The sequence below is a fragment of the Phoca vitulina genome, unplaced genomic scaffold (assembly GCF_004348235.1).
Source record: "Phoca vitulina isolate PV1807 unplaced genomic scaffold, GSC_HSeal_1.0 scaffold27, whole genome shotgun sequence".
Taxonomy (NCBI): domain Eukaryota; kingdom Metazoa; phylum Chordata; class Mammalia; order Carnivora; family Phocidae; genus Phoca; species Phoca vitulina.
Window position 1 is genome coordinate 8,869,589 of NW_022589730.1, and position 26,558 is coordinate 8,896,146.

Below are 26,558 nucleotides of genomic sequence, written 5' to 3' on the forward strand. Positions count from 1 at the left end.
GGATATAGGGGTCTGGCTTTAAGGCTGTATAAAAACTTCTTAGACATGGGATGCAAATTTTTTTTTTTTTTAAATCTTATTTATTTATTTGACAGAGACATAGCGAGAGAGGGAACACAAGCAGGGGGAGTGGAGAGGGAGAAGCAGGCTTCCCGCGGAGCAGGGAGCCCAATGCAGGGCTCGATCCCAGAACCCTGGGATCATGACCTGAGCCGAAGGCAGACGCTTAACGACTGAGCCACCCAGGCGCCCTGGGATGCAAATTTTTAAGGAAATAAGTGGGTCCAGGGCCTAAAGACTGCAAAGGAAAAGAAGAAGAAAATAGCCAGGGAGGGAGCAGGAAAACAAGAAGAGTGAAAAGCCAAGATAAATATTTTAAAAAGAGGGTCTGTTGTGCAAGATACTTGCAAAGTGATCAAGATGAGTTGAGGAGAGTAACTGTGACACTTGTACACGTGGAGGTTGGTGGTGGTTTTACGGGAAGGACGGGTGCCTCATCGGTGTCATCTGAGAGAATGTAGAAAAGAAATTGGAGGTTGCAGGCATAGACTTCTCTTTAGAAAAGTTTTCCTAAGAAGGGGACCTGAGGGCGCCTGGGTGGATCAGTCGGTTAAGCGACTGCCTTCGGCTCGGGTCATGATCCTGGAGTCCCGGGATTGAGTCCAACATCGGGCTCCCTGCTCAGCGGGGAGTCTGCGTCTCCCTCTGACCCTACCCCCTCTCATGCTCTCTGTCTCTCATTCTCTCTCTCGCAAATAAATAAAATCTTAAAAAAAAAAAAAAAAAGAAGGGGACCTGAGAAATTGGGCAATAGCTGACGGGAAACATGAAATAAGTCAAGGGAAGCTTTTTCTTTTTAATCAGTGTAAGTTACAAAAAATCGAAAACCGTTTTTTTCCACAAAGGTATGTCATATTACACATTTGATTAATTTTTGTTCAATATTTTTTAACATTTAAATATTTTTAAGAAGATTGTAGACTTACATAGAGTGTGTGTCTAGTGCTTCTTGCAATATGTATATAAATGTTTATCTTATAAATGTAATATATTCTGAAATGATTTTCAATTCCTTGGGAGAACCTCAGACAAATCTGGTCAGCTTAAACGCGTTTTTAGGTTTACGTAGTTTTGTCTCAGGAGCTATTTTGCAGTATTTTACGTGTATGCATTTACTTTTGATGGGGAGGAGATGATAGGGTGGAAGAAGAGCCGTATGTGCCATTAGATTCTCACATAGATGCCTCAGGAAGGTACAAACCTCTATTCTGGAAAGTCTTAAGATATCTCAGTGTGATGTAAAGGCCTAGAATGGATGGAATCTAGTTCTAGGCCCAGGCCTGGAACTCTTAACCCATTCTCCTCTCCAAAGCCCAGTGGACCACATTTTAGTATTAGAGATGAGAATGTACATCGTACCCTCACCTGTGAAGCTTTCCAAGCAATTTACTTGGAGTGCACCAGAGGGCATGCTGCATTCTGGGCCCTGACACCATCTGGCACCACTCCAGTCCTTGTGTCGTGACAGATGTTTTAGATCAAAATTCTAGCGCCTAGAACGTCAGACGAGATCGGGCGCATTCAGGGTGGTATGGCCGTAGACTAGCGCCTAGAACATCTGTGTGGGTGGGCACAAACAGTATCTGCTATGAGGGCATTCTTTTGGTTATTATGTATTGTTTCTATTATTATTGGCCTCTCAACTAGTTTCCTCAAACATTCCTTAATTATTCCTGCAAATATCAATATTTGTCATCTCTTTTTTTTCTGTGTTTGGTTGCAGAAGTCTGCTAGGGGAATCAGTGTTCTTTCAGAGTAATAGGAGGATTTTTACTCCCATAGAGAATTCTCAAATAAGGACAAAGCCCATGATTTTATATTTCCCCCCATATTTTGAATTTTAATGTTTGGTTATGCAAAGTTTCCTTAGTTTTACAGCTCGTATTTATGAAAACTCTAGTAAGTATATTAAAGGGATATAAAGATGAATCAAGGCAGTTTCTGACTTCAGGATACTTAAAGGTGAATGGAGAAAAATGGCCTGTAGACAAATAACTGTAATATAAGATAACGAGTTTCAGGGAATGCAAGGGAAGAGGAGGAGGGATTCAGAATATGTGGAAATCAATGGCTGCAAGTTCCATCTATATACTAATGTTATAGTATGGTCAACTCAGGGGTATCCTAGAGAGGTGCCGGATGCTATAAAATACTCGCGGAGCACCTTTGTGGATGCGTTGCCAAGAGCAGGTGAGTAGAGGTGTACTTGATGATAGAGCCTCACCAGAGAGCTTTACCACTGCCCTTCAAATAGTTACTTTCATGGTGCTGTACCATTTTTTAGTAGTTGTGTAAGAGATCATTCTATATTACCTGAGGTATGCCTTACCCCTTCTCTGTATTTCCAGGGCAGCCATCTCTATTTTTATTTTATTGTTACAGTTATTTTTATTTTATTAGTTATCTAATGATTATTGTTACTTTTCAGTATTACCACAGCACGTAATAATTCTTTGTGGCTAACCCATGGGGATACTGATTATTATAATTTTAGTATTTTGAAATAATTATAGCACAGGTATAAGAAGCAGGTACCATCTGAAATAATTTCTTACTATTAGTTGCCATTCTAAGTTCCCATTTATAAAGCCAATTTACATTTTAAACCTACTCTCACATATGTTAGTGGATCTGACTTTGCTAACTCTGCAGTGAGGTGGAGACTCGGTGTCCCTGATTTACAGAGGAGGAAGCCAACTCCCCAGGACAGCAATGGACTCCCATGGCCCATAGCAGGAATGGTGGGGAAGGACTGGAACCTACCAGTGCTGATTGTTACCTTAGCCACTGCTCTCTAACCACCTCAGACTGTGCCTCGTCCTGTACTTCCTGGGATGTCTTCGGTCTCGATTATCAACTCAAAGAATAATCCACGGTTTTCTCAGTAGCAAACACGGGCACTGTGCCGGGGGATGTTTTTAAAGAGATAAACCTGTCCTTGGATGACCTTGGGATTGACCTTGGGATCTTTTTAACTGTAACAGTTTTGTTATTGTGGTTTTTTTTCTGGTATCTTTCAATACTTTTGAAATCATAGCTACCAATTAAAATTATTTTAATGATAAAAGTTATTTACACACCTCATTTTTGCAGTACGTGACACTGAAGGAGATGCCTGCTGTGCTTGTTTTCAAAGATGAAACGTACTTTGTTTATGATGGTAAGTTCCAGTGTTTTAACTCATATAAAACATGTTAAAATTAAAATGCTGTGGCTATTATAGGACTTCGGTGTTGATGAAAGATTTGGTAGATGCAACTACTTCTTACATTTCCCATTAGTTGAATGACTGACAGATTTTTCTTACCCTTCAACTTGAGTTTTTCCGTCTAGTCTGCTTTCTGGGTTCTGCCTACAATGATTTTTTTTGGGGGGGGGGGTCAGGTCATTGGCCTTTTGAGACATGAACTTTATACGTTTCTTTACATTATTTTATTTTATTTTTTTTTTTTTTTTTTTTTTAAAGATTTTATTTATTTGACAGAGAGAAAGAGAGAGCACAAGCAGGGGAAGTGGCAGGCAGAGGGAGAGGGAGAAGCAGGCTCTCCGCTGAGCAGGGAGCCCGAGGCGGGCCTCGATCCCAGGACCCTGAGATCATGACCTGAGCCGAAGGCAGACGCTTAACCGACTGAGCCACACAGGCGCCCCTGTACATTATTTTAAAACATTCAGAATTACTCATATAAAAAAAAAAGACCTAATATTTCAGACTCACAAAAAGGTGAAGAAATAAAACCCCTTCAGTAGTGGTAAAGCCCCTGGAAGATGTATTCTTCCCTAGCTCCATCTCTTCCTCCCAGATAGAAGTAACCACTCACCTGTTATTCAGCATTTCTTCATTGAAGTAAATACTTGGTCTATTTTTTTAAATACTTTTGTTATACAAACATACATCATAATAAAGACAATGCTAGAATGGTAAAATCCTATGTACACACCCATCACTCAGGTTAGACAATTAACCAAGGTCTTAACACATTTGCTTCAACAATTTTTTTCTTCGTTGAAGTATTTTAAAGCAAATCCCAGAGGTTTCTCATCACTGCGTGCTTCATTATGCATCTCTTTAAAAATGTCCTTTTTTTTAATAGAATAACTATATGCTGTTACAACACTTAATAAAATTCACAGTAATTCCTTGGTGTTATCAGATACCTACTCCCACCATTCCCAGACTGTGCAATGAGGTACCTCAGGCCAGTGCAGCAAAGTCACAGGGGCTCCAGGAGAAATTTTAAATTTCGAGGGAAACAGTGAAACTCAGCATCTTTCGGATATCACGCAGCCACTCAAAAGCAAAGTGAATGCAAAGTCATGCCTAATAGCATTCTTTGTAACTTTATAAATTACAGTTTAATAAAGTAGAAGCTTCAGTTTATTTCCAGTAGCTACATTTGAAATACTCAGTGCCCTTGTGTGGCTTTTTATTACCATGTTGGAGAATGCAGTTATGGAACATTGTGTTCATTGCAGAAATATTCTAGAATGTTGTTATTTTATAACAGAAAAGAAACTAGGACTACTTGAGAGCTGTAAGCTTTGGTTTGCTTAAATAATTCAAATGAATAGAATATCTAATAAAAGGAATATTCTGATTTTTTTTAGTAAAATGAACATTTTAATTATTTTTTTTCCGGTTTTTATTTCTTTTTATTTTTTTTATTTTATTATGTTATGAATCAAAGTCAACACCCAAAGAACATTTTAATTATCTTAACAATCATGAATATGAAGCATTTCTAAAGTCTCCTATCTTCATTATTTTTAAATAAATTGAGGACTGAATTTACTTTTTGTAAAGTATAACAGTATAACAACTACCATTTGTTCTATTTTATGCAACAGGTACTAATTATGTACTTCACTTGATATTTTCATTTTATCCTCGTCATAATCTGTGAGGGTAGATAATAAGGCAGATAAATTACTATCCTGAGATTATGAAAAAGGTAACTAAGAGTATTAGATAAGCAGATAGATATATAATTAAATCACAAGCTCATTCATTTGCTCATTCATTTGCTCACTGGATACTTATTGTCTGTATTAGATGCTGGGCTTGAAAAGGAAGTTAAGAGGAACTTGCATATATGAAAATATGAGAAGGAAAATAAGGCATATCTGCACCAATTCTATTCATTTGCTCTTTGATTATTGCACTCCTTGTATGATAAGCACTTAACTTATATTGTATTATTTGATCATTACAGCAGTGGTTTTGAGATCAGTATTCTTACTGTTTTACAAATGAAGAAATAGGATTAAAGAGGATTTTTTTCCCCCAAGTTAAAATAGTTAATAGTATAATTAAGCGTCAGCCTTCATATCTCTTGTTCTAGTTCTAGTATGAGTTTGTTAATACTTCAGGGAGCCACTTTGTTTATTTTTGGAATAAGCCTGATCATAATCTGTTTGGATGGAAATCTGTTCTTTAATCATGGCTAAGAAAGTGCCCCTTCTCTTCTCTCCATGTTTCAAATGTGGCCTCCCATGAGTGACTAGGAGGAACAGGATAAGTATCTTCAGCTGCTGGAGAGGTTGTCATTTTCTAAGTGCAGTAGTTAGTATTTAGGACCTGCCTGAAGCCTTCAGATAACACAGAGAGTTTACCTTGAATGCTTAGTCTAATATTTAAATGTTGTCAATAAGTTTAGAAGCTTTGGGATAGGGGCTCAGGAGGATGGTTTATTTTCTAATGAGTTTCAGATGTATCACTTTGTATAATCTTAAAACATTTGCTTTTAACCTGGAGTGGAGATTGTGGCCCCAGTACTCAACTCCTAGTTTTATGTTTATTTTTCTAATGTGTAAGTCCGAATCCATAAATACTTTCAGATTTGCATTATGTCACTTATTTTATAGGTTTGATAACTTGAAAATGTTTTGTTTAGCAATGCAAGTGACAGACAAAGCACATCTTTCAAGAAATCATTAAAATCCAGTTTCAGCCAAACATTTTGGTAGGCTTTTACATCAGCTTCTTTTCATGCAGTTATAATAATTGTTCACAGTTCCTTCAGAATTGTATTTCTAATTGGGACATAATATTTCTCTTGACATTACAAATGTTTTCTGTCTGCTTAGCAGGGTAATTATTTGATGTTGGAAAAAAGGTTAAAATACTATGGCTTTCTATGTGTGTTGTGTTTTACGTACAAGAAAGGGTTGTAAACTGAGGTAGAAATGTCATAAAATAGAAAACAGGAAAGAAAATGTAATAAAAAGTTATTCATACTGCCATCATTCCAGGATAACTATCAACCCAGGATAACCATTTAGTAGGAGTGTATATCTTCATTTAATCATTCTGTCAGTTTTTCTTCATACTTTCTGTTTTACAAAGTTAGTCATACTGTGATAATGTTTTGCAACCTGCTTTTACCACTTAATTATTAATTTTTTAAAAACCTATAAATGGTCTTCCTCAATATGTACCATAATTATTTAAATTATTTCCTGTTTAGGGTATTTCACTTATTTCCTTTATTTTTATTTATTTATCTTTTGCTTGCTTTGTCCACTAATGCTTTTGTATGTCTCATTGTTTGCTTAGAATAGATTCCTAAAAATGAAATTTATGAATTTAAGATTATGATTCTAGGTCAAGGCATTTCATACGTGTATAGCTAGATTAGAACATTATAAACATTTTAAAGTTTTATTTACATATAACTTACTAGCTTTGTTTTATTTTTAAGAGTATGAGGATGGTGATCTGTCATCTTGGATCAACAGGGAGAGGTTTCAGAACTACCTTACTATGGATGGCTTCCTCTTGTATGAACTTGGAGATACCGGTAACAAGCATATATACAACCTCCATCACTCTGCAGAGTTTTCCTTCATTGATTTCTTAAATGTGATTCTGTAGGAAATGAATTTTAAGCTCTCTTTCATAATTTCCTTCCTTTTTAAGACTTGGATGCCAGTTCTTCTTCATGAGAATATAGGTCAATATTAACAAAGAACAAACATTTGTATGGGGAACAAAGATGAGTTAGAAAAGGTTTACTAGTTAGAACTGATAGCAACAGGAAAAGCAGAGCCTGGATAATAAGGAAATGAGAAAAAATAACCAGGAAGCTATATTTGGAGCTGATTTTGTAGCAGGAGTTGGAATACAACTCATCACCACCTTTGAGGCCTGCTTTTAGTTGTGAGGGAAATATGGACAACACACTGGCGTGGTTTCTTAAAGTCACAAGATTGAAAATGACAAGCAAAGTAAATATATTTACAGATGCATAAATGAAAGCTATAAGAAGCTGATTGGAGGGTCTCAGGTAGATGTAAACTACCAAAACTATACGAAGCTAACCATGTAAGTTTTAGGAGGAAGTGTTTTGTAAATGTATAATGAATTACAAATGAGAAATAAATCATGGATATTATTGCCATATTTGTTTTCATTCACAACTTCATGATAAGTGGGAGGGAAATATAGTTTTAGATTTAAAAAAACGGGAAAATTTTACTCAAGGTTTTTTTTTTTTTTTTTTAATATATGAGTAGTAGTGTGCATAGATTTTCCTCTTCGTGATTTCCTGCTTTTGAATCTGATTAATAATATGAATTAGAAATGTTCTACTAGGTTCTCATGTTATTTTCAAACTCTTAGGATATTTGTTCTGGCTCCAGAGCCGGCTTATTCGTGTTCTGTGTCTGGTGACATTGCTGTCTGTGTTTATCCTTACAGAGGGAGGCGTGTTGTTAGCTCAGTACTGGAAGTTGATGTGGATACTGTCAAAGATTGTGGGTTTACTTCTGGATTCTTTCAGACTCGTGTGAAGGGAAAGGGGAACAATGTAGGAATATAGTAGTTTTGGTTTCAGTTCAGTAATCATAGGAGATAGCATGACCTTGAGGTAATTAAAATAGGCAGCTCTGGCTCTACTCAAATAGTTTCTTCTCCCAGATTAATTTGGAAAGAAGTTGACTGTGGACTGTTCATTTTTTTGTATCCAACATAATTGCCCTTGTTCGCTTTGCGTCTGTGCTCTATTCCTGTCCATTGTCCCACCTGGCGACTCACCACACAAGTACAGAGATCCTGGCTCTCCGTGGTTTCAGACACTTCTTGTCTTTCTCGGAAGTCCTGGTGACGGCGGGTCCCTGCGTCTTCTGACCCCACCTCAATCTCTGTCCCCTCTCACTCTGGTCTTTCCTCACTCTCCCTTCTCCAGCCACACTGACTTCTCAGTTTCTTAGAAAGGCTGTGCACCTTGCATCAGTGCACCTTTATAGCTGGAAGTGTATAGTTAATTTATGTTCATCCATTAGACTCAGACCAAATGTTGCTTCCTAAGAAAATCTGTTACTGATCCCCTCAAACTACTTAAGTTTACTCTGTAGTACTCTTTTATCCCTGTTTCCTTTCCTTCAGAGCTCTTCTCATTGTTAACCATACATTTTTTCTTTGTTGTAAATGATCTTTTTATGTTTCTATTGTTTTCCCTACTAGACTGTGCTTTCCACTAGTTCAGGGCTGTCTGTGTGTGTTCATCACTCTCCAGGTCCGTCCCACAGCTAGTAAGTGGTGGTGCTTCACAGGTGTTTCCCCGGCCTAGAACAGAATACACACACTGAACTGCAGCATCTGGTCTTCTGACTCCAATACCAGTTCTCTGGTTATTATGTCATGCTGTCTGCTAGAGGATGTTAGAGACGAATGTGATTTATGTTGTGTGTCGGGTTAAGTAAATTTGAGTCAGTTTTGTTTTGTGTATTATTACTGGCAAGTAGTGATGTGACCCATGGTACTGAAGGGAATAGCATGTAAAAATCCTTCTCTTGTTATATGTCATTCTTTTAGAGCTACAGTAATTAATAATAAATTTGTTTTATCAATTAATAATAAATAATAAATTTATTTATTAATGTCAGATTTTGACAAAGTATTCATTTTAGTCAGTTTGTAGGTACTGTGAAAACAGTACAATTTGAGTATATAAATTGTTAAATATTTACTGTTATTTACATTTGGGGGATGGGAGGTAGGAGGGAACCTCTCACTTCCAGTTGACTAATTCATTGATTCATTCTGCTGTGCATAACATGTAGCGTAACGAATTAAATTCTAGAAACTATTTACTAATTCCCAATTCACAGCTACAATAATAATTGAAAAGTTTGTGTAATGAGGGCTATTGAATTTAGATATGTCATTCTTAATTTCAGGAAAGCTTGTGGCTATTGCAGTTATTGATGAGAAAAACACATCAATTGAACATACCAGGTATAGTGTCTTGAAACAGTTCTAAGCTTCACATACCGTCTAATTCAGACTTTACGCGGCTTCACATAAACTTGATACAGTATCTTATTTTTCCCACAGTATTAGATAAGGCAGCAGATATTATAATTGAAAAATGATAATATATTTTTGAAGTGAAGAGATGAAATATTTATGTATTCTTTCACAGATTGAAGTCAATTATTCAGGAAGTTGCTAGAGATTACAGAGACCAGTTCCACAGGTAGGTGGTTGCATTCAGGAACATTCATTTATCTTTGTTTAATTATATTTTGTAATTTAGTAAAGCAAAAGTGGTACTATTTTATTCTTTCAAAGGTGAATCAAGATACTGAAATGAATTATAGTATGTTGCATTTCAGTATGAATTGTTTGGACTTGCTAATACAAGTAAAAAAAAACTTTATAACTTGTATCATAATTGCTTCTTGATGGTATTTGGGATACATTTGTTGTAAGGAAATATGAACAAGTACTGATACATTTGAGATAAAGTTAAATGAGCAATCACAACTTAGATATAGACAGATGATGATTATAACAGGAACTCAGAGAATAACTGAGTATAAAAAATAAGTGTTCTTGTTGCTTTGTGCCAAATCATTCTGTTTGTTGCTGCCATAAGAGACAGTCTGTAAATTTGTTACATTTTTTAATTATTCCCTTTTTATTCTGAGTCTTATAATGATTTATCGGTGATATATATTTATATTTCTTCTGTTACATAGTATGAGCATGTTATTAGTCCTTTTGTAAACAAAGTGGGTCATTTTTCTTAAGCGTATTTTAATTAGAAATGCTTATATTGCCCTGCATTTTAAATAGAGAGCGGAAATATCTTAGAATTTATTTAATTCTACTCTGTATTTTATCTCAGAAGCCAGTAGAATTCATACTCTTTTCTACATTTATTTTATGTGATTTGTATGTTAAATGTTTACAGTGTTTACATGCTTACCAAGCCCTGAAGTTCAGTTCTTGGTACATATTTACCTTGTTTCGTATCTAATATTGCTCTCTTTTTTTCTTTTGGTTATTGTTGTTGGGTAGGGATTTTCAGTTTGGCCATATGGATGGAAATGACTATATAAATACCTTGCTGATGGAGTAAGTAAAGTTTTAAATGATTAAATGATTTTGCTATCAATTCTGTCAATTTTTTTTTTTTTTAAGATTTTATTTTTTTTATTTATTTATTTGACAGAGAGAGACACAGCGAGAGAGGGAACACAAGCAGGGGGAGTGGGAGAGGGAGAAGCAGGCTTCCCGCGGAGCAGGGAGCCCGACGTGGGGCTCGATCCCAGGACCCTGGGATCATGACCTGAGCTGAAGGCAGACGCTTAACGACTGAGCCACCCAAGCGCCCCAATTCTGTCAATTTTTAAATTTCTGTTTCTGAGACACTTTTAAAAGCATTACTAGCTGGGAAGAAAGTGAACTTTTCATCTATGCTGACGCAGATATTCTCCCGTCAAATATCTTATTTTAGTTTTTAAATATAAATTTGAAACTCACTGAACTTTTATATTGCTCCATATTAAAAAAAAATTCCATGTTAAAAATTTATCTCTGAATTCCATGTATTTTGGAAAGAAGACAGCATTCAAAATTTAAAAATTTTATAGTTTCTGTTTAACACACACCTAAAGTTCAGTTTCAATGAGTAAATGTAATTTAGGAAATTTTTACATCGAAGAATTAGCTGCTATACTAGAAGAATTTATTTTAACAGAGTAAAAATAACTTTATAGGGAAAGTATACAATTTTAAAATAATTCCGTCAGTTATGTTTATGACATAAAAGTCTGATTTGCCACTTCAAAAAGTTGTTATTAGAAAACATTTATCATACTTACAGTAAATTAATTTCACGTAAGAACCTACTCTCTGCAGCAGACATTTAGTATTTCCCGTATGCCACACACTGTGTTTGGTACTGTTGAGTAGAGTCCCTGTCTTCAAATGCTTGGAGTCTGCTGCTAAGACAACATAGTCCTTGCAGAACTGTATGAAAAGGTCTTCATGGTAGAGAGTTCTGGAAACATGCCCGCTCCCACCTCCCCCCGGTGCACACAAAGCTGGAAGGGATCAGAATGTGCTCACCAGAGGAGGCAGTAATGCAGAGAGGCTACCTGAAGAAGAATGCAGAGGCGTTATTTCAGACACACAAGAGGTGGTAGGCAGATGGGGCTTTGGAGAGTGTGGAGCCTAGAAACAGCCCCTGACGTGACGATGGGGGAGCTCGCCAGCGACAAGGGACCTTGTCTGACAGCGTTGAGGTCCCCGTTCACGTTACCGCGACGTTGTGTTTCGGGTTCCCCAGCTTTGCTTAGTAGCGGGGGTGGAGCGTTGCCTTCACTCGTGTTTCGGCGTATTATTCCATTTTCCAAGTAAGAACACGGGAAATAAAAATGAAACTTACAGCCCAAAACAACATTCATAATTTTCAGGTGAAAGCCTAAAATTATAAAGTAGTATTACCTTTATTCATTTTTACTTATTATCCCTCTTATTCCAATAAGAATGTGAGAGTTTTTACCAGTGATAAAAAGTACCAGATTATAACGAAGAAATCAAGACAAAGGAAAATAAAATAAAGGATCTATATTATCTTAGGTATTTATCATTTATAGGTAATTATTAAAGGTACTTGAAAATTTGGGCCCTGAATTTTTAATACTCGAAACGAAGTAGAAAAACATTATTTACACATTTCCCGTAGCCTGTAAAATAACTGTTGGTTACAAGCAGTATGGCAGACCTTGTAGAAACCTGAGAGAAATTGTTATGCTGTAGAATCTCACAAAGGGGGACACTCTGTAATAGAAATATGTTTTTAGTAGGATTTTTACAGTATATATATTAGGGGCTTTGATAGAACCATTTCTTATAACGTCCTTCAAGGCAAGCCAATATTCAGTAAAACATTGTAAGAGGCTAAAGCAATTTGGGTCCAATAAACAATTCCTTGATTCAGGGTAATATTCAGAATATGTACAGATGGATGGATGGATATTCCTTCCTGAGTATGATTGTTAATGTGAGTTGTGAGATAGAAATTTTGAGCTACAATTGTGGTCTGAGAACAACGGTAATCTCTACTGCCAACACCTTGTTGTGTTGTTTTGTTTGTTTTTTATTCATATCTTGCTTTTTTTTTCTTTTTTGAAAGAAGAGAAAGCGTATGATGATGGTTATGTGATAATAATTGAAAGTCCTTATTGAACACTTAATTCTGTGACCAACACTGGACTGAGTGGTCAATCGGTATTTTTTAACTTTTACAATAACTCAGTAAAGTGTAAGTACTATTACTATTTCCATTTTATATAGATGAGGAAATTGAAATTTCTTAGAAGAAACTCAAGGAAGTTAAATAATATGCCAAAGGATGTCCAACAAGTAAGTTAAAGAGATCCAGTTCTGAAATCCAGATCTTGCTCACTCCAAAGCTCTTCCGTGACATTAATATTGTCAGAGAAATTAGTGGAATTTAATAGGTATTGATGCCTAAGTGTTTTTAACTTAGGGCAAATTACATGATATTATGTAAGATAGTTACACAGCAGCACTGTTTTTTAAATCATCTCAAAATAAATAGTGTACTGTCAGACCCTAAATCTGTTAAATTGTTTTGTTTTGGGTTTTTGTGAATATAATTAAGAGGGAATAGTATGAAATGATATTTTCCATTTCCATCATTATTCAAATTGAATTATTTCACAACAAATAGTTTCTAGTCCCGCTTGTGTATTTAACTTTCTTATAATACGTATTTTTATAGGCAGGCCAAGTTCTGATCCATTCTGTTTTTTTGCTACTTATGCATTATTATAACTAATAACTAAACTGCTATAAATCAAAAAGTTGTCTTTTGTATTTTTTATGAACAGGAGTAAAGCTAATATTTTTAATTATACAGTCAGCTAACTCTTGCCTAATAATAATACCGGATAATCAACCACCCTGATACCCAGTGACTTCAAGCTGTAATATGTAGTCTCTCTGACTTAACCTGGCTTGGCTGACGTTGACTGGCAGATAGATGTGGCTCCAAAGTGCCACGGAGGTTCGGTCTGCATGGTCTTGCATGTCCTGACCCTGGAAGGATATCTCCCTGGGGAGTCGTGTGGCAGTCACAGAAACACAGGAAGGCAAGCCTAGCCATGCATGCACATTTCAAGCCTCTGCTTGAGTCACGTCTGTTAACCTTCCCTTTGGCCAAGTCACACAGCTGAGCCCAACATCATGAGTCACATGAGCGTGTTTTGCCTAACTGGGAAAAGGTCATTGCATGGGGAGAGTAGAGAAAGCAATCTACTGGACTCCGTTACTTGTGTGGTGATAATACAGTGGTGTGAATCGCTTCTACTGTAGAGTTTTGTCCTTTTGCATAATATTTTCATATAAACATACCAATAACCATAAACCTGTGTGCAGGTGACAGGTGACATACAGAATTAAGCACCCCCTTCTTTTTATGATTATGCAACAACCTATCCTTGAAAGGAAAAAAATTAATTATTTCAATTAAATGACACCTATTAGTAACATTTTTTGTCTGCAAACTGATGTCTAGCGAATCAGTGAAGCACTTCCTGAGGATGCAGCGGAATACGTAGTGGGATAGTGGGAGTTCAGAGAATTTGGAATAGTATTTATTGAACACAAGGTACTGTGCTGAATATATAACTTGAGTTTTCTCACATAATTTTTACAACAAAATAGGTACCCTCCCACTACTCACCTTGTATCCATTTACACATGAAAAACGTTACGCTTAAAAAAACAAATTATGGGAAAGCCCCAGGCTTCAACACAAGCAGTGTGCCTCCAGAGACCCTGCTCTTTCCTATCTCCTGTCCTCAGTGCCACTTGACCAGACTGGGTTTGTGTGACCAACACTGGTGGGATTTGGGTGGCAAGGGATAAGATTGCCCAGAAATTGGTACTTCATACATAATAATTTTTAGTTTAATCATTAATACTCAGCTGTCTGATATTACATATTAGAATGTTTTCTTTTGCTTTTTTTTTTTTAAAGAGAGCAAATGGGAGGAAGGGTGGGAGGAGGGGGAGAGGGAATCTCCAGCAATCTCCCCTCTGAGCAAGGTGCCCCTTACAGAGCTCGATCTCATGACCCTGAGATCACAACCTGAGCTGAAATCAAGAATCATACGCTTAACCGACTGAGCCACCCAGGTGCCCCAAAATGTTTTTCATATAATCTTAATTTAGCTATTTCTTAAAGTGATGCACAATTTGAAATTTTCTTCATGTAAGCATAGGGAGGCAAAGCTATTAATACAGCTTCCTCCTTTTGTGATTATAGTAGATATAAATGAATATCAGAATATTTGTTATTTCTGTGTTTAATGTGTATTTTGATTTCTTTTTCTCTTTTAAGTGAACTGAAAGTCCCAACTGTGGTTGTACTGAATACTTCAAACCAACAATACTTTTTACTAGATAGACAGATCAAGAATACCGAGGACATGGTGCAGTTCATTAATAATATCTTGGATGGCACAGTAGAGGTGAGTCGTTCACTTCCATTTCAAAGGAACAATGGGAGGAGGTCGAGGAGAAACAAGCTTTCTTCTTTTCCTCTGATTCTGAAAGGAAGAGTCATCACCTGGGGTGAGGGGCAGTCCTCCCCACCTTGCTTCTCTCACATCACAGAGCCACATTCTCAGACATAGAAGGTTCTTCTATGGAAGAGGCTGCTCATGGGTGGGAATGTCTCTTTTAGGGTTATTTGGAAGACATTTTTGGTTGTCACAGTGAGTGGGAGGTGTTGTTGCCGTTTGGAGTTGGGCTGTGGGTGCTGAGAGGTCTGCAGTGTGCAGAGCTATCCCAGTAGTGAACCTTCCTGGCCCTTAACCTTTCTGGGTTAAAGAGTCTCATTGGATTAAGTTATTCAGATTGCTTTTTTAAGAAAACCTATGAATAAGACCACCATTTCTTAAAAGATAAGGAAATGTACTGAGAATCTGAGCTTCAGTGGAGAGTTCCAAATCCAATTATATAAAATATTTCTCAGAAATAATGAATGGAGAAGGGGTGAATACCTACCATTTACATTGACATGGATGGAACTGGAAGGTTTTATGCTCAGTGAAATAAATCAAGCAGAGAAAGACAGTTATCATATGGTTTCACTCATATGTGGAATATAAGAAGTAGCTCAGAGGACCATAGGGGAAGGGAGGGAAAACTGAATGGGAAGAAATCAGAGAGGGAGACAAACCATGAGAGACTCTTGACTCCAGGAATCAAACTGAGAGTTGCAGAAAGGGAGGTGGGTGGGGGGATGGGGTAACTGGGGGATGGGCATTCAGGAGGGCACGTGATGTGATGAGCACTGGGTGTTATATGCAATTGATGAATTGTTGAACATTTCATCAAAAAACTAATGAGGTACTGTATATTGGCTAATTGGATTTAAATTAAAAGAAATAATGGATAGTCTTAACTTTCCATTTTTTTCTATAAATCTTACTGCAGTGTAATTCAAACTGTGAGTTGCAATCCACATTACAGGGCCATGAAGTTACCTCAGCACATTGTGGCCAGCATGCCTCTTCTTTCAACAGACTAGAATAAATTGAAAAAATATGAGACTTCTTGGCTTTTATGAAGTTAAATTACTATTTTGTGAGAGTTTTGTTTCAGCTTTTACAAACTTTATTTGCAAGTTGGCTCACAGAATAACAAGCATTTCTTTTTTGGAAACAATCGCTTAGTAGGAATTTCATATTTGTGAAAATAATACTTATTGAAATGAAACTCACCTCTATGAGTGAGAACTCTTCTATGTGTAAGTTAGTGAAACCCAATTCAAACTGTTTGACAACAAAGAGAGCCTCACATAGTTTGGAAATTCAAGCAATGAGCCAGACTCAGGGGTGGCCAAATGCAAGGATTTGATAGATTTTCGTCAGGGATTTTTCTCTGCCTTTCTGCACTTTTGGGTGGGGTATGTGGGGGGCGGGGGGGCTTCATTCTTAGGGAGATTCTCCCTACACAAGAGCAAAGATACCCTGCCGCAACTTCAGTTTAACAGGCTCAGCTGACTTCTGAAATTAGGCAGGCCTGGACTGGTGGGTCAGCCTCAGCCAGGCTGCTTGGAGTATGACAGGGAGACTGAATTCTTCACACAGGAAAGCAGACAGAAGGTGAGACAGAAGAAACAGTAAATATGTACTGCATTGCTCTTTCAGGTGCTTTTTCTAATCTCCTGGAGTCAACCCTTGACCTGCAGTTGTAAAATTATAGAACAGAAAAGTGAAGTCATGGTACTTAAATAACAATTTAATTGTTTTGTTTTGTTTTTTCCTGTTAAACTTAAGGCCCAAGGAGGTGATAGCATTTTGCAGAGATTGAAAAGAATAGCATTTGATGCCAAATCTACTATTGTGGTGAGTTTTGACAGTTTGCTTAGTGTCATTGATAATTGAGAATATGTAGGTGTATAGTTGCTTTATGTCTAATGAAGGTTAAATCTGAAATTTCAAAGGATTAGGTAAAAATGCATCTTTAATTTGAAAGATAAGAACTAGTCCGTATTTACATTAAGAAAATATATTCTTCAGGTGGAAATTAAGTTTCTCTACTCATTTCTGTGTGATGGTGAGTTAACTGGAATTCAGAATCTGTGACCTCAGTGACATGACTTGAAAGTGTTTCCAGAGTCTCTCTTCTCCTTCTGCCCTTTTCAGTCACTGGATCTGAATCTGCTTCAGCTCTCGGTCAGCTTCACAGCAGAGGCACTCCTAAATTTGTTTGAGCTTTAAACTTAGTTCTAGTTCTGTCCTTGAGCTCTGTACTCCGTAGGTGTTTTCACTAAGGCCAAAAGCAGTCATTAAAGTAGAAATCCTTAAAACCGGCCCTTAGGACACTGTATCAGCTGCTGCTCTAACTTCCACGTGGGTTCTTCACTTCTTGTTACCGTCTCCCTCCATTCTGTACACCGCTACACACGGAATAGGACTAAAATAGTCCGTTTTGATCACTTTCCTTCCCTTTTCCAGTGACACATGTGAGAATACTCTCTCCATCTCAGATGGTCTCATTATTTTTTGAATATTACGGAAGCTTCCCTGGTGCTTCTTGCTAGTGCTCACACTACCTCATTCTTACTCGTGCATAAATTTCTGCCTCAAACACCTTTATTCTGGGAAGCCTTCTTCCGTCCTCTCAGTCCAAAGTGACCTTGCTGTCTGTCAATGTGCCTACGTAGCTCTCGAGTTACAGTCATGAGCCACAGAGGATAGTAGAGTTGAAAAACCTATGCAGTAAAATTGCTTTTACTTTTCTGAGAACTAAGGAGATTGTGTATAAACTGAGGGAAATTATTAAGTTAATGTGCCTTAATACTAACCAGAAAGTAAAAAAATATTTAAAATGTCATATGAAGAGGAATGTGTATGTACCTTCTTTACATTAAATGACCAGCCTTCTCACTGAGCGGATTCCTGGAGTCCAGGACACAACTCCGAAGCTGTTGGGCACATAGTTGCCATTTCCAGAGAGACCTTTGTGGTTAATGTGAGGAAAATAAATGTCTTCAGAAAAGGTTATAAAATATCTGGTGCCTTTTTCTACTGCTGGGAGCTGGTTACACACACACACACACACACACACACACACACACGTGTGCAGTGTCTTTAACACGGTAGCTACTGCAGAAATACTGACATTGATTCATTGGAACTAAGAGCAAGTTGAATGGTAGCAAGAGGAAGAAATTTGCAGTGGTTTTAAAATCGGGGGGCGCCTGGGTGGCTCAGACGGTTGAGCGTCTGCCTTCAGCTCAGGTCATAATCCTAGGGTTCTGGGATCGAGCCCCGCATCGGGCTTCCTGCTCATTGGGGAGCCTGCTTCTCCCTCTGCCTTTCTCTCTCTCTCTGTCTCTTATGAATAAATAAGTAAAATTTAAAAAATAAATAAATAAAATCGTTCATGTATTTTATACCAGAATGCATAGGAGGAGAACTGAATTGTGATTATCTTCCCACAGTCTATCTTCAAGAGCTCTCCACTTATGGGCTGCTTTCTCTTTGGCCTTCCACTGGGGGTCATCAGCATCATGTGCTATGGCATCTACACAGCTGACACAGATGGAGGTTACATAGAGGAACGGTACGAAGTATCCAAAAGTGAAATTGAAAGCCAGGAACCAACAGAAGAAAGCAAAGAACAGGAGCCAAGGAGTGGAGACGTCCTAGTGCCTACAGTGCAAGGACCCAAAGATGTATTAGAAAAGAAGAAAGATTGAGATTTTGCTAGCGCAGAATATTTGATAGGATTTCAAATTATTAAAGAGTCTATTTATTGAATTTAGACATTTAATCATGATCTTTAAAAAAGAGAATATGTTATTTGTATTTTGCTAATATCAACTTGCATGGATTAAAGTAGTCCTTCATAAATGGGGAAATATTTGGAGCAAAGAGATGAAATGTTTGTCCTAAAAAAAATCAAGACACTCCATCAGAGTTCACCTTATAGATGTTATAGCAGATCAATTCTTTTGCATGTTTCTCTATCTGAGTATTCTGTGACACAATTAAGATTCTTGGGCAGAATATTTAAATTGGTCAATCAGGTAGAAGATACATGCTTGATAAAGAAAAACAATACCTTCACTTCCTACCATTCATTCGTTCTCGTATATTTTAGGTAAGATTTACATGGGCAAAATTAAGTCTTTAAAATTTAGGCACTTTAAGGAGAACTAACAACTTTTTCCATGGATGAAATGAAGATTATGACTTAGAAACAATTTGGTTTTATATAGCATAGCAATTTTATTTTTAGTTATTATTTTTAAAGGAGAGAAAATGTTCCTTTTTAACTTTATACTCAGTTACATTATTGAAAATTTCATATGGGTCTGTAGAGTGGTAAAAAATAGTCTTATGTTTAATCTTTGCAAAATAAATGGATTTGATTGGAACACTATTTCAAACCATGCCCTGGGACATGCTTAGCAGGTGTCTCAGTGGTCACTGTGGAAGGGGTGGGTCTCTGTTTTATATATTGGAATTTCTTCTAAAAATTTCCTTTGAGAAAAAGCTCCTACTGCTTTTTAAAAAGTAATATATATCATATTTTTTATGTTTATGGTATGGCAACGTTATGGTAACTTATGATACGGGTGCATCTGTGTGTATAATATACACACACATGCACAGTATATTTACATATACATATAAAATTTATTGACATATGTCTGTTATGTAATTTTATGGGCATGTGTATGTTCATAATGAGTAATGAGTGACATAATCAACCTGTCAACAAAATTTATGATAATCCAGTGATTAAGAGATCTGCCAGTTACCTTCTCCATCCTCTCAGTTCTGACTCCCATTTCAGCCAGTGACCTCTCATCTTCTCTCTCTAATAATATAACATAGGAATTCTATCCTGAGTAATGTATAAAAATCGGCATTGTTTTAAGCAACATTGTGGTGTGTTTATTGTAGATTATTTTTGAGCCCTTCATTGTAGCTAAGTTTAGGATTTTTATTAGATGACCATTGTTTGGGTGATGATTAGAATGGTTTTTGTTAAACACTGAAAAATTGTTAATCACTTTAAAAATACGCAACTCATGGTCCTGATATTGAAGTTGTTTAGGGCTTTGGTCCTCAAAGCAGCTGTTGGTTACTTCTGGTGCCATGCTAATCACAGCTAAACTGAAGCTTGTATCTAAGTACTAGGAAGTTACTAGCAATTGTTTTATTGTATCCATGTGCTCTTTTAGCATATTTAATTAAATGCTATTAATTTAACAAGTAGATTCCTCTCCAAAGAGTAATGAGGGGTTCTTTTGGAGGATAAATATTAATGTTCCCAGTGGTCAAGCTTGTTTTGCAGCAGTGAAAAAAAGCTTAGGTGAGTACAGTGCCTCACTCGAGTCTAATCTAGTATGGAAGGTAAAGCTTAGTCTCCATCAGGGACAGTAGGAAATTATAGAAAATGTCATGGTTTTCTTCTTCATGTTTATCATTATCAGATGTCCTTCATCTGCACATTTTTGGCCTTTGTCAGGCATCACTTATAAATGAAAGAACTCACTAGAGAAAGAAAAAAAAGTAAAAACTCAGTATGTATCAACAAACAAAAGTCCAGCCATCTTTGTATTCTGAGATTTGCTTGTTAGTAAATTAATGCCTTAGTTCTTTGTTACCTTTTTCACAGCTCTCTACATTGCCCGATATCCTGTTTGTGTTTCCAAAGTGTCTATTAGGAAAACAAAATGTGTAGATGGTTTATAAGTGAATAATTTTCTTTCTTTTTGCATTAGAATTTTGTTTATTTATTTCTACTTTAGGATATTATCAGACTTCTCACAAAACAAATTTAAAATTTTTGTTCACTAGTATGCTTTTCCCTTTGATATGGTATCAGCACTTAACTAGGAATGCTATTTTCATTTCAGGAAAAAGTACTCCCAAATAACTTAATTTCTTAATGAATCTAGTAGTAGAATATAGATATCTTAATTCACTGGTGAATCATCTTATGATTACATATTAATGAGAATATCCTCCAGTAAGTTAGAGTTTTGCCTTTTCTTTCAGTTGCAATAAAATTCTATTTCTAAATCCTAAAATTCAGAATTCTAGATGGCTTGCTGTTGATAAGTCTAATGCTCAGACAATATTTAATTATATTTCGGAAAGTACATATTTTTTTCAAGCTATGCACCCCATTATCGCTTGCAATCTTTTTGTTTTCTTCATCATACACATTAATATTTCTCTAGCTACTTTATCTGAAACTTGTTGGAAGTGTATTAGACCTAAATTTTTATTTTCTTCCTCACCCCTAGTGCTTTCCCAGTATCTGACTTAGAAATAGCATTAAGAGCCAAATGTCTAGAGGTTGAAGGAACCTATGTGAGTAGTTAAACATCTATATTATTTTTGTTTAGTGGATTTTTGTTGGTTTCTTGTGTTTTGCTTCAGGGGCTTTTCTGGTTTGGGTTTGCTAAAAAGCAATTTACGTGTTTTCATCATTGCTTCATGTGATATGGAGGTAGGACAGGGAGAACTACTTAGCTATTCTTATGATGCAGACATAGTTCAAGTAAACCAGTGTGGGATATTAAGACTATCATTTAATTGGTGGGATTAGGTTTGCCATTTTATTTTTATAAATATATATTTTTTCTGAATGTGTCTGAGTCCAAGAGTGGGCAAAAAATAATTTTCTACTTTGGACTAAATCTATAAAGGTTTTTGAAAGTCTGTATTACTAACTTGTTGAATTCATGAAATTTTGCCTTAAGGCACCAATTGTAAACCTTTGATTTTCTAAAATAAATTAATTGAAAACATGTAGTTTATTATTTTTACTATTTATATTTTGTTTTCAACACTAATAGTTCCTTGTGCAAGCAAAGAAGACAGCTAAGACTGATCCTCCACGAATTATTTTTCCTTTTATTAAATTGTGAGTTGTCATTATAGAAATATACAATGAGTTTAAACAGACTTGAGAAAGATCAGATTGCTATCTAATCCCCTTATAGAAGAACCTGAGATTCCTAGGTTATATATATTTTGTATTTGTAAAACCTGGTTATTTTTAATAAATTGCAGGGTTTAAGAGTTGAAATAATTGGACTTGAGTCTGTGATCAAAGGCTACATTGTGATCTTGGACACAACACAACCTCCTGTCCTTTTCATTGTCAGTAAAATGGGAATCCAAAGCCTCAAGACATTCTTTTATAAAATAGCATCAAATGGGGGGCGCCTGGGGGGCTCAGTCGTTAAGCGTCTGCCTTTGGCTCAGGTCATGGTCCCAGGGTCCTGGGATCGAGCCCCGCATCGGGCTCCCTGCTCGGCGGGAAGCCTGCTTCTCCCTCTCCCACTCCCCCAGCATGTGTTCCTGCTCTCGCTATCTCTCCCTCTGTCAAATAAATAAAGAAAATCTTAAATATATATATATATAGCATCAAATGGGGAGAGTATATTATGAAAAAAAGTTTGTACAGATACTATTTTTTAAATTATTTTCTATATGCTACACCATGAACACTTTTTTTAAAACATTTTTTTTTTACTTATTCATTTGAGAGAGAGGGAGTGAGAGCATGAACAGGAGGAGGGTCAGAGGGAGAGGGAGAAGCAGGCTCCCTGCTGAGCAGGGAGCCCGATGCAGGGCTCCATCCCAGGACCCCAGGATCATGACCTGAGCTGAAGGCAGATGCTTAACTGAGCCACTCAGGCACCCAGACCATGAGCACAATTTTTTAATGAGAATTGTTCTGGCACGGGAATAACAGCCAAAAAATTGGCCCCACCCAGCACGGGAGTAATACAGACTAGCTGGTTAGAATGGACCTTCCCTGATAGGAGTGACCAAATGTGTCCACTATGTGAATTCCGTGGGTGATGCCAGGCTCCTGGGTCCCTGCCAAGAGGCTGGACTATTGTGAGTGTGGAGGCCCTGGTGTCTGCCTGGGTTCCAGTCCGGGCTCTGTCACCTGCTGTGCAAAGCTGGGAAGATGCTCACCCTCCCTGCTCTGTGCTAATTCCAGGTTAATGGAACCCATCTCACTGGATTATGAGATTGAGTTACACATGAGGCATGTTTAGAAAATGACTGGCACATGAAAACAGCTCAGAAATTATAACATGTATGTATCCAATTTATTTCTCTTCTTACTCCTCTTAGAATTTATATCGTTGTTTACCACAGAGAAAAGCCAAGACTTTAAGAATATGAAATACTAATATGTTTAAATTTGCTTGGCTACCTTTTGCAATTCAAGCTCTAACATTTTGGATAGACATGAAAAGAAGTTGACATTTCTTTACCATTGAAATTAAATATAATTGCAAACATTTAGGTTCATAAACCTCCAAAAATCCTTTGGGTTTTGTGCTTTCAGTGAAAATGAATACACATAAGAGGATATAAGTATCCAGTGGGATTATTGGCATGTGTAAATAGTTTAGATGGATATCAATGTTATTTGGACACAGATTTAGAATATTAATGGATACTGAATATAGATGATTTGGTTTTCCCGCAAGCCTTTCGGACAACAGTCCTCAGCCCCTCTGCTTTCCTCCAAGTCCGTCTCCCTTTAAACTGAAAAGGGATTGTCAACAACTAGTAAAAACGTGGCAATTGTTTTCTTGCAGTTTATTCTTTCAACAAATGTTTTTTACCTGTCTCCTGGCTACTGCTGAGCATACGGTAGTAAAGGATGGCCAAAAGCGAGTTTCCTTCTCACACAGATTCTGTGAGGCGGCCAACATAAGCCCTAAAGCCATCCACTATGTCGTTTTACAATTGTTCCTTCTCTTTCCAACAAAAAATTTAAAAAAATAAAAATTGGCCAATTTTAATATGTTACATTTAGTAAATTTTAGTTGGGTGGTGGAAGCAGTCCAGTGAAACTGAGGCATGTGTAGTAGTAACTGAGGATATTCTACTCGTTCACATTTTTCACACGGCTGCGTCACTGTCTCCCGTCACTACATTCACTCGTGGATTTATTTACGTAACTGGTTTTCTTCCATCACAGTTGGATGATATTTCAGTTTCTCAACATGTCTGATGCTAATCCCTAGAAATTCTGTTCCAAACCATAAGAACCCAGTCAAAAAGACAGTAAATACTTAGGTTTTAATGACTCATACAATGACTTTTGATAGTTAAAATTTTGAGGTTGTACACACAGAAATAATCTGCGTAACTAATAAATCTATGTTAAAGTCCTCTGTGTCCTTTTTATTTTTAAGCTGATTGTCAACGGAACTTTATGAGATTCTGAATTGGCATAATAGAGATTTTAAGATCATATGTCTTCTCCAAACATTGCTTTATTGTTCTAAATCCATTAATTGGAAGACTGACTTAATCTCAAAGATTTTTGTTAGATAGAAGGTGACTCTTTTTTACAAGGGATAATTTTGGAAGGAGTAAAAGATTCACTTTATATTTGGACACAGGTTAATTCACCTTTTTCATGAAAGGTTAATTAGGTATTTTAGTTTCCAAGATTATTATATAAACCTCTTCTGCCCAAATTACCACCCTTGATACAATCTGTTCTGAGTTGTTGATAGTATAATCTCAAAATCTGAATTGCTATCCTTCAAAATAATCTGTCACCCCACCCCACCCCCTTGTAAGTCATTCAATTAACGTATGAAACCTAACAGTAATTTTTACAGGGGCCAAACAACCTCAAGCAAGATATAGTGAGAATTTTTTTCCAAATAGATCCACCATTATTTATGAAATTATTAGATATTCCTCGATATATTGTGGAGAAAAGTCATTGATACTTATTTTTTTATATTTACAATATGACATATATAGTTTGAAAGAGCCTTGAGATGAACTAAGGTTGAGACCTCAGTAGAATTACTTGATAATTGCTTACATCTAAAAAATGACTTCACTTTTATTACTCATTTTGTTAGCAGAGTCGAAATGGGACGGGAGGAGGGAGGTCGTGATGTGTTCATCATTCCCTTCTGAGCAGTGTTCTGCATGTGCATACAAAGGCTGATGTTTTATGGGACTTGGCAGAAAAATGTCAGGATATTAGGGCATGTTGCTACTCCTGTGCATCTTCAGGAAGGTCCTTACAAGAAAGAGACAGCATAAGAAAGCTGGAAGGGAGCATGCACCTTTGCTAAGAGAACCTTCTGCCTGGGGTCAACAGTAAACATGACTGACATAACCTTTTTCACTTGCAAAAAGCAAATTCCTTCCTACAAGCTTAATTTAATTTAAGGATCACTTTCATATATTGGGGAACAATAGATAAATTAGAGTCTCCTGACCACATAACTCACTTGACTGCCAAGTGATGATCTAACTAGCTATCTGGTAAAATATGATATTTCTAGGAAGTAGTAATTGCTATGTATTTAGATATTCTTATACAAATTTCTGTGGGGATAAGAATTTCAATAAATGGTACTGAATCAATTGGCTATCCCTATGGGAAAAAGTAAATGTTGATCCTTACCTAAACACCATACATAAAAATTAATTAAAGATGGATCATAAACCTAAATATAGAAAAATAAATTTTTCTTGTAGGAAATCTTCATGACCTTTGGTAGAGAACAAATGCCCAAAGAGGATACAAGTAACAGAACCATAAAAAATCAATTAGATTTTGTTAAAATTAAGAATTTGTTTATGAAAAGATGCCAGTAAGTGAGTGAAAAGGAAGAGATATTCACAACACTTATATCTGCCAAAGAACTTGTGTCCAGAATATATAAAGAACACTTTCAAATCAATAAGGAAAAGACAACCCAATGTGAAAAATGAACACATGACCTGAATAGGAACCTTAAGAAAAGACTATCCAAATGGTCAAAAACCTGTTTAGCAGGTGCTCAACATCATTCCTCATTCAGTTTCTTGATTTTAAAAATCTACATGTGGACATCTCACAAGTTTGTATCTTCACCTTGAACTCCAGACTTTATGTCCAGTTCAACATTCTCCACTTGCGTGTTTAGTAAGCAACCCAAACAACATATCCGAAGTATCGGTTGTCCACCAAGTACCTGCTTATGCTCAGTCTTCCTGGATCAATCCGAGACTTCTTTCCTTCAACACCTCTTATCTAACCTCAGAAATTTTGTTAGTGATATCTTTAAAATACACTTAGAAGCCAGACTTCACAGCACTGTAGAGGCTAGCATCCTGTTGAGACCACATCCCCATCGCCAGGCTTCCCTGCTTACACCACTGACTGACTGCAGTCTACTATCCAAAGAGCAGCTGAACAGATCCTTTTTTATAATGTAAGGCAGATCATAGTATTTTTCTGCTCAAAACATTCCAGTGACTTCCTACCTTAGTGTCACACAGAAGGTCCTTACCATGGACTATGTTATTGATGACATGTGTCCCCCCAAATTCATATGTTGAAGTCCTAACCCCTAGTACCTCACAATGTGACCTTATTTGGAAACAGGGTCATTGCAGATGTAATTAGTTAAAATGAGGTCATACTGGAGTAGAGTGGATCCTAATAGAAAGGGGAAATTTGGAGACAAATACATATTCAGGGAGAATACCATGTGAAGGTGAAGAGAGAGTTTGGGGTGATGCTTCTACAAACCAAGGAATGCCAAAGATTGCCAACAAACCATGGGGAGCCTGGAGAAAGGCCTGCAGCAGATTCTCCACCACAGCCTCAGAAGGAACCAACCCTGAAGACACTTTGATTTTGGACTTCT

The 26,558-nt window shown here is 36.7% G+C and overlaps 1 protein-coding gene across 1 annotated transcript in view; it reads left to right on the top strand.

The window, feature by feature from the left end:
- TMX3 (thioredoxin related transmembrane protein 3) overlaps positions 1-22,048 on the top strand; it is a 45,676-nt gene extending 23,628 nt beyond the window's left edge. Inside the window, exons 9-16 of the mRNA XM_032422575.1 lie at positions 3,154-3,220; positions 6,759-6,857; positions 9,238-9,295; positions 9,483-9,536; positions 10,364-10,420; positions 14,721-14,850; positions 16,666-16,734; positions 18,336-22,048. Coding sequence (XP_032278466.1) covers positions 3,154-3,220; positions 6,759-6,857; positions 9,238-9,295; positions 9,483-9,536; positions 10,364-10,420; positions 14,721-14,850; positions 16,666-16,734; positions 18,336-18,593 — 792 coding nt within the window. The 3' untranslated portion in view covers positions 18,594-22,048. The remainder of the gene's footprint in view (positions 1-3,153; positions 3,221-6,758; positions 6,858-9,237; positions 9,296-9,482; positions 9,537-10,363; positions 10,421-14,720; positions 14,851-16,665; positions 16,735-18,335) is intronic.
- The last annotated feature ends 4,510 nt before the right edge of the window (positions 22,049-26,558 follow it).